This window comes from Centruroides vittatus, unplaced genomic scaffold (assembly GCF_030686945.1).
Source record: "Centruroides vittatus isolate TY-2023 unplaced genomic scaffold, ASM3068694v2 contig_1824, whole genome shotgun sequence".
Lineage (NCBI taxonomy): Eukaryota > Metazoa > Arthropoda > Arachnida > Scorpiones > Buthidae > Centruroides > Centruroides vittatus.
The window spans coordinates 891367-904198 of NW_027121123.1; the positions used below are offsets into that span (position 1 = coordinate 891367).

At 30.5% G+C, this 12832-nt stretch overlaps 1 protein-coding gene and 1 long non-coding RNA gene across 2 annotated transcripts in view; one reads left to right on the forward strand and one right to left on the reverse strand.

Moving 5' to 3' along the window:
- Positions 1–12832, reverse strand: part of LOC136969851 (uncharacterized) — a 119133-nt gene that overhangs the window by 21591 nt on the left and 84710 nt on the right. The window lies entirely within an intron of this gene.
- Ubqn (ubiquilin) overlaps positions 1–12832 on the forward strand; it is a 68470-nt gene that overhangs the window by 10602 nt on the left and 45036 nt on the right. The window contains exon 2 of the mRNA XM_067264138.1: positions 2600–2702. Within this exon, the coding sequence (XP_067120239.1) occupies positions 2600–2702 (103 nt within the window). The remainder of the gene's footprint in view (positions 1–2599; positions 2703–12832) is intronic.

Genomic DNA, 12832 nt, shown 5'->3' on the forward strand with positions numbered 1-12832 from the left:
ATCTATAAATAATTGTTTTAATTTTTTATACTTATGTTAGGCCTTTATTTTTGTCCAATTTTTTATTTTTTATTTTTATTTTTGTATTTATGTCCAATTTTTTATACATTGAATTTATTGCTTTTATATCATAATTTTAGGCTTATTTCATATTTAATAAATATACTGTAGTCTGTTTTAAAAGCACTATTCCGTAATAATTTAATCTGAATATCTATTCTGGAAGCATGCTTTTTATAATTTTCATTGATTATTGATTTTACAGACCAATATATTAAGTATATTTAAAACAAGCATTACAAATTAATAATTATTTTCTCAACAATCATTTCATCAATTTGCTCATATTTTGTGTATAAAAGAAGAAAATTTATACAATCATATAGTAAAGCAAGCCCAAATTTTATCAATCTATATGAAGCGTGCAATGCCATAAGGTTGTAAATGCCATTTTTTTTTTTCAAAATACATTTTATTGAAGAAACGAATTTTTAAATGCAATGTTTTTTCCTACAAAAAAATATTGTGGCGATAGTGACACTCTAAGTGGCTATATTTTGAAGATGAATTTATGTGCAAGCCATAACGTTTTAAGTGCCAAAGTGCAAGCCACATGACTTTTGGCGCGTAAAATGTTACGGTTTACATTTACATCATTTTGTTGTTCCAATTTGTAATGGAGTGAGTTTTTTATGTAGAACCGGATAACTGTATCCCAGTTTATTAATAGTTAACCTATATCACCTTATTATTTGATATTTCAAAATGATATTTGGACTTCCATTAATCTTTCAAATTTGAAGTTTTTAAATACATTTTAACTTTTATTATACTAAATTAATACCTTTATTGTTTAAATTTACATTTATATATCATAATTATATTACAATTGATAAAAATTTGCTTCAAGCTTAGAACATCTTAGATTGGGTTGCAAACTGTCAGCATGCGGTCTGGACACTGCCTGTTAAGGCTTTATATTTGGCTTGTGGCCTTGGTAATTTCTTTTCAATGGAGAATAGTGTGTATGATAGATAACTGTTTTTACAGACATATTTTGTGAAATTTGGGTAGTACCTCATATATCATACCAGTGACATGCATAGCTGCTAATATGTTCATAAGAAATTTTGATTTTTGGATAGTCTGTTGTTTAATTCCTGAATTTATTCTAAATGAAGATGTAATAAATATTTGAATTCTTTAAATTGTGTTTTGTGAAAATCAAGTGTTGAAGCCAAATTAATTATCAGGCTCTTATCATTTACTACTATAATTTGTTCTTTGTTTTCTATATAGTTTATATGTTTTGTGAATATAGCAGGGATGTGCAAGCTAGAGTTCAGTGGGAGCCGAAATGTAGGTTTTGCAAAATGCATGGGAGCCGCAGTTCTATACTGTCGTGGCGGATAGTATGGTAAGGTGCGCGATTTTATTATATAATATAAATATACTATATAACAAATATTGAATTTTTTTAATAAACATATTTTCACAAAATTATAAAAATAAAATTGTAAAAATAATAATAAAAAACAGAAATTAACACTTTCAGCAAGAGCCACATGTACAGTACCTCAAAAAGAGCTGCATTTGCCCATGTCTGGAATATAGCATCAGAAGTCAATTGATTCTCATTAATTGCATTGATTCTATTGAATACTGATAATTTTATCAGGTCATGAAAGTGATTCACTTAAAAGCTAAGATATCTTAACAGATTAAGTTGCATATGCTAGTATTCTAATCTTATTGAAGGACTACAGATTTCGAATTCATTACATATCCTGATTTTGTTGTTATGGACATTTTTTAATTTTTTTTCAAAATGGCAATTTATTTTTTGTATTATTTTGACAATTGTTTATTATAATTTTCATTTAGAAAAAGATCTGTATTAAATAACTTGAATGTTATGAAAAATATTTTTATGTACTCAATGTTTCAGAATTTTGAATGTTTTAATTTTAAATTTCTATTTTATTTTTGAAGATGAGTTAATATCTGAAATAATCTGTAATATTTATAAATCATATATTGCTATAAACACACTAATTATACAATATGATTCTATATAATATCCTTTATATAATAATTGTTCTAGTTGAACGTGTAATCATATAGGTTTATAATTGGAATAAACAAATCTGACATTTATAATGTGCAGAAAATGTTTAGAGAATAACACTTCAAAATACAACCTGTTTTTAAAGAATTCAGTACTGTTTTGCTTGATAGTTGTTTGTATTGGGTAGATTCCAATAAGTAAGATATACTGGAATGCATCCAATATGGACAAGTATCAAAAAAGGATAAGATTGCCTTCCTAAAATGTGTTTTGTTCTGGATCTGATGTATGAAAATGATATATAAAAGTTGAAATAAATCTTTGTAAAACAAATTTTAAAATCTGTTGAAACATACTTGGTATATTCTAAATGTTTCAGATATTTCAAAATTTGTAAATTTTTAAATATGTATGTATTTAATTTACTAAATAGATGTATACAAAGTTTTGAAAATTTATATTTGCCATAAAATGGCAATTTTAAATGTAGAAATGTAAAATAATTAGGAGTATTTTTACTTTTATTTTTAGCTCAAAGAAGAAATTTCAAAACTGGTTAATTCTCCTATTGATCAATTATGTTTGATATTTGCTGGAAAAATACTGAAAGATCATGAACCTTTAACTACTCATAGTAAGTCAAATTTATTTTTCTTAACTTTTGATGTTAATAAAATATGATATAATAAGAATTATATTGTACTAGCTAATATGCTCAGCACTGCCTAAGCAAAAGTAATTAGGACAAACGATAAAAAAATAATCTAAATGAAATTTCTCAGTTACTAAGATCCTGTAGAAAATACAGCCTACCATAAAATTTGAACATTCTGCACAATTCCTTTTGTGTCATCTCCTTTACACTTTGTGAAATTTAAATTTATTGCATTATTATGTAAGTAAGCATTGCGTAATTAAGAACAACAATAATAATTAAAAACATACAGGATTTGTTTTACAATTAAATTTCTGTTAATTGTGATAATTTTATGCTTCTTAAATACTTTTAACTTGCAAATTACCTTCTAGATATCCAGAACTGCTCATACAAAAAATAATAACTAATGTTAAAGTGAAAATCATATTAAAAGTTTAGCTTACTATGTTCTGTTTATCATTAAGTGTCAAGAGGATGAAATCAGATATCATGGGGTCTAGGTTTCATGGCTGTTTTGCTTTTGTGTTGTGTTCACATCAACTTGACATTAATTAAAAACTGATATTATGAATGTAATTTTTTTCTTTTATTATTTTGTTATTTTAAGTTGTATATATATTACTTGTAATTTATTCTTTGGAATCAAATTATCTCATTATTCCAAAGAATGTGGTATTTTAAATGTGTTCTATTCAAAAAGAACAGTTATCAATGTTCTTTGGTTTTTAAAAACTTGAAGATGGCCTGTAGAACAGGTTGAAAACATTTGTTACAGTTAATAAATAATGCTCAGTGAGATAAGGTGTTGTTGTTAAAGTTAAGAAGCATCTAGCTTGGTATTAAGTATAAATCATCATGTTATTATATACAGTCAAACCTTGGTTTTCAAACAGCTCAGCTGACTTTTTGAACAAATTGGTTCATGAACAGAATGTCGAACTCACTGCACTGGTTGTCCTATGGCAACTCAGTTGCCAAACAAACTACTTGACAAGAGGCATTCACAGATTAGAGCAAAACAGATGATGAATTCCTTATACTTCCTATGTTAAAGAAAGTTGATGCCCCAACCAACAATGACAGGACTACCAATTCAGAAGTTAGTGGAGCTGAAATTGCCTTGTGTCATTAAACGTCATGACACAAATCATTGATGACAATTACTATTTAAATTAGATTTCATTGTGTATGTGGAAAGATACTACTATTGTTTTTTGGTATTCACTGCCGTTGAATTTAAGTCAAATTAATTAATGAAAACCACATTAATTGATATTTACATAATTGTGACTATCAATTAATTGGCATCCAAGAATTTGTTTAAAGTTTAAACGTGCTTAAGTCAAATTAAATAACAAGAATTTATTATATATAATATGGTACTCTACTGTATTTGTAGGCATTTTTAGACAAAATACAGCTGAAATGGTTTTAAAAAAATGCTTTATTTTGAGGATCAAGAATGGATTAATCCATTTTATATAGTTTCTTATGAAAAACTTTGGTTTCAGAACAACTTTTAAGAATGAATTATGTTCAAAAACTGAGGTTTGGCTGTATTTAAAAGTTTTATTGTTATATTTACATTATAAATAATTTTTAATGTGTGCTTATAACATACTTACCAATATTTAAAGTTATGTAATATATATTTGATTTAATAATTATAATTAAATTAATATTTATTTAAATAATTAGAAAATTCTGGAAGAAAAGAATCTGTCCAGAGTGGGATTTGAACCTGCTACTGCTGCATCCATTTGGCAATTGCAGGTTTGAGTTCCACTCCAGGCTGCTTCTTTTCTTTCAGAATTTTCTACATTATTTGGTATTGTATTTCATTTGCATTTACTTTCTAATGAACATTCCATTTTTCAAAAATTTGAAATTTCAAGCTTTCAATGACCTAAAATAAGTCATAAACAATTTTGTTGTTGTATTAAATAAATCTTCTGGAAGAAAACTCACTGTGTTCAGCGTTAATTAAGTTCCTTTAGTATTAGCACAAGCACTTTCGATGAATGTATAATTGTTGTCATCAGGTGAAAGGAACGATTTTTAATGAATGGTCAGAATGTTCCAAACAAAGAACAGAAATTTTAAAATTCAAACCAGGTGTCCAGTAATTCCGTTAAGAATATATAAATAATTTTTGTTGTGTTCGAATCCTTGAAATTACAGAGCGAGCGGTGCATGTGTGGAATTGACACTGCATTGGCTATGCAATGTTAGGCACATTTCGTTGTTTAAACGCTGGTACAAAGCTACCCACACCCCGGGTAGATTGAGGATGGGAACATTGCATGCTTCTGTAGTAGCTGTGATAAGCGCTTCCCAGATGAATACAAGCCCTCGATTGTTACAGCATTTTAGTATTTCTGTTTCAGACCACAGCGGGTTGTAGCCTTCCTCAAGAACTTTTTTAGCGAGCTCTGTAGTATATCTACCCTTGGCTACATCGTCTTGATGCTCTGCTAGGCGGGTGGCAAGCATTCTTGCTGTTGCTCCTATATATCTTGTAGTCGCTCCTGTTGTCAGATTTTGCAGGTGTATTGCATAAACCCTTGATTTTTTTAAAGTAGTTAGCTTGTCACGATCATTACAGATGCACCTGCGTAGGTTTGGTAAGGGGGTTATAGGTAGAATGAAGTTATATCGCCGAAAGATGCGGCTGATGTGTATCGAGAGTGGTCCAAGATACAGCAATGTAGACTGGATCATGGATGCTTTTTCTTTTTTGTACAGTGTGGTACTTGGGAATAAGGACTCTTTTTACCTTACGGAGTACATGTTCATATTTGCCACACGTGAATCCAGCACGAGATACCGCCACTCTGATGATGTCTAATTCGATTTTTCTGCTAGCTGCGTTGACGGATGTAGTAGTGCCCTTTTAACAAGTGCAGCAATGGTGGCATTGACATACTGCGACGGTTGGAGGCCATCTGCTGGTATAATATATGGTAACTCATTAGATTTGTGATGAACTGCAAATTGTGGTCCCTCAACCGATTTTCATATGCACAGATCTAAGAACGTTATTGATTCCTTCTGCTCCTTTTCCCAAGTGAAACTGATAGCAGGGTGTATGCTTGACAGTTGCTGCACAAATTTGAAAAATTCTTCTTCTGTATTCTCCCATATTCTTAAGATATCATCGACATATTCCAGGTATAGTGACAGATAACTGATGGCAAGAGGGGAGTTGAAAACTCTATGCTCAGTTTCTCTCATAACGAGCTCTGCCAAGACTGCAGATAGTGGGGAGCCCATAGGAACTCCTCACTTCTGCAAGTAAACATTCTTGTTGAAAAGGAAATAGTTGTGCTCAGTAATGAAAGTTAGCGTGTCACGTACATCTAGCACCTGTTGTATGTTAAATCCCTTTTTGATGATCAAGGAGTTGGCAAGCATTATGGCCTCAAACAGGTACAGATGGGTATAAAGATAAAACATCCAACTTGAAGAAAGTATAGGAACATTCAATCAATAACATATTAAATAAATTTGAATTCCTGAAGAAAGCAGTTTTATTTTATAATTTATCAAATATATCAAGTGAGTGTAATTAAAGTGCCTCTATTGAATGCTGTCTAGAGAGAGATTTAGCAGTCCCAAAGGCAACCAAATCTGTTTGACATTTCAGAACATACAGAAAGCATTTCTATTAAAAAAAATTCAGCAACAAGTTGCTTAACTTTCCTGGCAACATTTGGTGGCACCATCCGTTATGATATTTTATTTTTAAAGTTTTTATATTTTGAACTATTATAAAATGGCAGAAAGCTTAATTTTGAGAGTAGGGGTGGGTTTTATTAAAAAAAAATAGTAAATCCTAATAATAAGTAAAATTATCATCATTAAATCTGATCTTACTGGAGATACACATGACTTGCATTTATCTCCCCACTCACTCACCTTTAATCACCAAAATTTAATAACATCAATCTCCCTAATAAGCAAATCTCCTTGCAAAATTTCAGAAATTTTCAACAAAAAGCACAGGAGTTATTAAGCTTCAAAGAGGGTGAGCAAAAATCATGTGCCCCACGCGCACACGCATACTAACATCCATCCAGACATACAGAAAAAAATCCCAAATTTTTTTGCATTCCTTGATGTTTCAAAGTTTCCTGAGTTCAAAAGTGTAAAAATCTAGGGGAGTCATTTTTTGACCAATTATCATACTTTCTATCTGTTTATATATGACGATTGAGAAAGTAAAAATATATACAAGCGGCCCTCGACTTTTGCACATAATTGGTTCTTGAAAGTGTGCGCGAATGTTGAATGTTCAAAAGTAGTGGGATGTAAAAAAAATATGCATCAAAAACTGTGTTTTAAAGTATTTATTTATTAATGTGTATACATAATGAAGTTAATGAGATGTGTTTAAGAGCTTTCAGGTGTTTTCTTTATAAAATTGTCAAGAGTTAGTTGAATACCGTATCTCATTTTAAATTTGTCAAACCAGCCATTACTTGATTGAAACACCATGTTAGAATCTTCATTTAATCTAGTCTTTCAATCTTCATGCAAACTAAAAGCCTTAGCTTGATTATTTGAAAAACTCAGAAGGACATTATTTTGATGTTGATCATCAATCCATGTTGACAAAGATTTTTCCATTTCATCCATCACTATGCCTTGTCTTTTGGAAACAATCTTGAAGATACATTTCCACAATTTTGAACGTATTCCTTAATTTTACTCTTATTTTTCAAAATTGAACATATTGTAGATCTGTTTATATCGTTCAAATATCCGATTGAAGCAAAATATTCGCCTTTTTCAGAACATTTAATTATTTCCATCTTTGTCTCGATTGTATGAAGTTTGAGTCCTTAATTTCTTTTTGTTTGTATCAACACTGCAGTTTCTTTGTTTCTCACTCATGTTTATCAATTAATAAGGATGAAATATTTAAACATAATCAAATAAATTGGCAAAACATGCAACATGTCGACGCACACCCTAATGCAAGGCTGAAACTGTTTTGACCTCTTGCTTGGAACACAGTAGTGATTAGGATTTCGAGAAGTCTGCTATTGTAGGAAGTAATGTGTGTCTGAGAACGTAGAGCGAGCTACTGCACTTTGTAGTGTATGAGCGTTCTGCATGGAAGCAAATTTTTTCATTATCGACAAAAATATTTAAAAAGTTGAATTTTCAAAAAATATGCGAAATAGTGAATTGTGCGTAAGTCGAGGGCAGCCTGTATCATTATGACACTTTGGTGTTGCAAGAAATGAAAATGCAGTTTCCTTTGCATAAGCACATGTTACAGCCAAGTTCTTGATATAAAAGTGGCCACAATTGTTGAATGTCTCCTTATTAGCTATGATGACTATAATCTTGGTAGAATGCACATTACTTGTGGAGCTATTTACTAAAGTAACAATAATGCTGCGCCTGCATTTTAGGAATTTTGCTATTGTAAGGATTTATGGCAAGTAGCATTGAATTCACAAATATATAAATTCTCAGGAGAATGATTGCTCAATTTGAGGAAATGGATGCTTGGGAATTCAACCTAGTTGAGGGTGCACCTTTATCATTTTGCAAATCATCGAACTTATTATCAGAGCTGTTATTGAACAGTCAATGAATAATGCTGCAGGCTCCAGTAATGCACATACAATGTCATAACAGTTGAATTTATTATAACATATTTAAAAAATAATAATAATTCCCATTTTGTCACATTACTTGAATGTGAAGTGTTTAGAATGCAGTTTTAAAAAATTCGAAAAGAATTTGAGAAAATTTAAATAGCTTTAATTTGGAATATAGTTCAAAGAAAAGTTTGAAAAAGAGTTTTGTGAAACAGTTTTAAAGGAAAGACATTTGCTAGAAGAGTGGTCAACTTAATGATAGAAAATAGTGCAGAACTTAAAAAAAAGGAAGAAAAGAAGAAATTAAACAAGATAGGAATGAAGTGGAAAAGACTCATCCTTGGTCATTATAACAGTGACTACAAATTGACTTTAAAAAATATTTGTTAAAAAAAATAATGGTGCCACCAGTGAGGAAATCAGTTCAACAAGGAACTCAATTCACTTTCCTATTTCTATAATAAATTGTTTTTTCACAGCAATTTATTATAGAAATAGGAAAGTGAATTGTCAGTAAGTTACTTGCTTTTGCTTGTGATCTTTATGCATGTATTCTCTTTATCTATAGCAGGAGTGGTCAACTTTTGTGTACAGTTTGGTCTAATGATGTGTTCACTTGTTTATAATCGATCAGCGCAAATCGCAACCGTCAATCTCGTAACGGTCAAATCGTAACGGTCAACTCTTTGATAACAGGTGCGTGTCTGGGAATTGTAACGGAATTGTAACGGAATTGTAACGGCTGCGCTGATCGATTATAAACAAGTGAACACATCATTAGACCAAACTGTACATAAGATCTACTTTTTATCTTAAAAATGTGTCACGATCGATTTGTTGTCATAGGCATAGTCTAAGTGGTGGGGAGAGTGTGAAATACATACTATGTTTATATACTGTATTTCAGTAGAAGGTGAACTCCCACGAGCTATGGTAGATAAGCAAAATATATGTTCAAAACTATTTTTTATTTTTCAAATCACTTCAGTTTTTGAGGTATAGGCTCATAAACAAAATAAATTTCCAGACCCAATTTTTCATATTTGCAGCTAAGAGTTCATTCCATACAGGCTGTACCTAAAAAATTCAATTTTTTGACACTTTTTCAAGATTATATTTTAAGTTACTAAAAATCTATTTAATTTTTTTATCAATTGCAATGTATAAGTTGTGATACTATTTGTTTGTAAATATAAAAAAGTTGTTATAAAAATGCACAGTATGGCTGATAATTCGATTTTAAGATTTCAATTTTGCGATTGCTTTTTGTGCCGAGAAAATTTATCATGGAAGGATGATATAAGATTTTTAGACTTATTTTTTGCTAATCTATCAATAGCTCGTGGAAGTGTACTTCATACTGAAACACCCTGTGTATTTACCTACGTAAAAAACGACATAATTATTTAACAGGCCAAAAAACTCATGTCCAGGGAAATTAAAACAACATGAGTAATTATTAACAATATTTATTAATTCAAATTAGCTACAGATAAAGACAGATTTAGAATTTATTTTATTACCTTAACATTAATGGGAGGACTGAGTTTGCATGTCTCTAACCAAGGAATCATAATTAGGTGTATAGCCTGACAAAGATTATAATAATGAGTCTTCATTATGGGAATCAGTCAGGACAGAACGTTGTTTAGTATTTGTTAACTTTAAATTTGAAAATGCCAATTCACACAGGTATGTAGATCTGAGACAAGAATAGATATATTTGCTACATTTGGTGATACTGGGATATTTTTCTTGGTATTTCCAAAAATCGTCTTCAAATTTTCTGGCTTGTAAGATTAAATCAGTTTGTAAAATTATAATTTCATTTTCTAATGCCTTTTGCGCCATATGAAATATGTCTGAAATTTTTTGGCTAATGCATTTCACACTTAAATCTTTTTTAGAAGGGAAAGATATAAATTCCACAATTTCTTTAATTTGTTCAAAATCTTGGAGTCTTACCTCAAAATCTTCAATTACTTTTTGGATTTCTGTGACGTATTAGTCTATCTTATAATTAATATCTTTGTTTTTGCATGTTATTTGACATATTTGGAAAATGATTCAGATTATTTTGTTGCAGATCTTCTATTAGCAAAATAAATTTTGTTTTATATGCATCTATGCAGCTGATCATATCAATTACTGTTTTATTTTTACCTTGTAATTCTAAATTTAAATGACTTAATATTGAAGTAAAATCAGTAAGAAATGCTAAGTCACTAAGTCAAGTTTCATCATTTAAATTTTCACATTTTCCATCTTGCTGGTGAAGAAAATCTATTATTTCAGGCAATAAATCACGAAATCGTTGCAGAAATTTACCTCTGCTTAGCCATCTAACATTGGTATGTAGTAATAATTCAGGTTGGCCTTCATCGAGTTGCAGTTGGAAGAGATGCCATTTAAGGGAACTTCCTTGAATTGAATTAACAATTTTAAACACTATGTCCATTACTTCTTTTGTGTTTAGTCTCTTGCTGGCTAAAACTTTCTGGTGAATTATGCAGTGGTAGCTCAAAAACGCTGGGAATTCATCTTCATTTTGACGTAGGGCTATAAATCCATTTATGCGACCTATTATTGCAGCTGCACCATCCGTTGTTATTGAAACTAATTTGAAAAGTGGTACTTTCAAATCATTGAGCAAGTTTTTAAAGGCATTGAATATATCTACACTTCTAGTTCTTTCTTTCAAAGAAATCATACCCAACAATTCTTCTTTACATGTAAAATCTTTAAAAACCATACAAATGAAAACAAGAAATTGTGCTGTATCACTTATATCTGTCGATTCATCACATTGAAGGGAAAAACAAGAACAAAAACAAAAACAAGATCTATTAATATCGTTATATAACTGTTCTTTTACATTTCCACTCATCTCAATTTGTTGCATCACAGTGTTTTGACACAGTTGTAGATCTTGAATTGCAGCAATAATTTCTCTTGTTCTTAAAATCATTAAAAAGTGAATCTGATATCTCCAAAAGAATTTCCTTTACAAATTCACCTTCAGAAAATGGTTTACATTTTTTTGCTAAGAGGTAGCTTACTTTGAATGATGCAGTAGTTACTACTTGTGACTTCAACATTGGCTTTTTAAAAACATTTTGTTGATTTGTTAATTGAGTTTTAAGATCCCTAACTTTACATTTTCTCAGTTTGGAATTTGGTGGATAATCTGTTTGGTACTTGTTATGTAGAGCTAAAAAATGTCTCTCCAGATTACCCTTTTTAGCAATGGCTATCGAGGTAAGGCATATTAAGCAACAATGTTTATCATTTGCCATTGTAAAAAATGTAATAGAGTTCCCATTCTTCATTGAAATGATAAGTTTTCAATTTTTTTGGTTTATTACTCATGTTCATGAGTAACTAAAATGCAAAAGAAATACAACAATAAATATTGAATTAAATATTTTCCTATAAAATTAAAAACTCGTGAACTGCGGTAATTAACTCCGTTAATGACTGCAGTTTAGAGGTCTGTTGCCGAGAACGCTCACTTATCAAGTAAATAGATAGGTAAGAAAAGCCACAATTTAATTTAAAACATATAGAAAAGGTACTTACATTTTAAACAGAAGAAAAATTGAAACTCAGCATTGTCACTTTTGGGGACCACCACTTCACTCTTTCTCTCTCTACCGTGTCCTGACCTACTCTCTCCATTCCTCTCCCTGCCTTTCTTTTTTCGGTTTTATGACTTTTTGTCTACATTTTTTATTCCCGTTTTACATCTGTATGCAAATGGATTGCACATGGACTGACAAAATCGCAACTAAGGGAAGATGCAGAGGTCTGATATCACTACAGTTGCATTTGCGCATTATGTTTATGTGTTGCATTTGGTTACACATTAAGTCAAGACATCGCAAGCAGATCAGTCAAAATTGGCTTTGTGATCAACTTGTTGGCCACTCGTGCTATATAGCAGGGGTTGTGAATATATAGCACATGTGCTGAAAGTGGCATATCAGAATAAATCATCTGGCATGTAACATACCACTCAATTTCACCTTATCACTTTTTTAAATCGTCGTTTCATCCTTTTGGTTTATTACCTGATCATTTTTTTTTCCAATTAGCTTCTTTACATTTATTCCAATTAAAGCATGTTCGTTTCATTTCTTTGAATATCATGAATCAAAGTTTAAACTTTGGCATGCATAAACATTTTTAAAGATAAGAAATGCTTGCTATATGGCATGTGGATTCAAAAAGGTTTTTTCTATCCCTGCTCTGTAGTAATAATTTTGAAACCATCATATTCATAGTAAATAGAATAGGTTCTTTAGTTAAAAATGTCAAAAAGAGAAACCATGAAATAAATTCTAGCATTAGAAAAAGAATTAGAAATAATAAATTTGAAAGAATGTATTGAGATGCTTCAGCTTAAAATTCATATACAGTCAAATCGCGATAAGTCAACACCCAGATAACTCGACACCCTTGGTTAAGTAGTCACTTGTCTTTGGTCCGGCT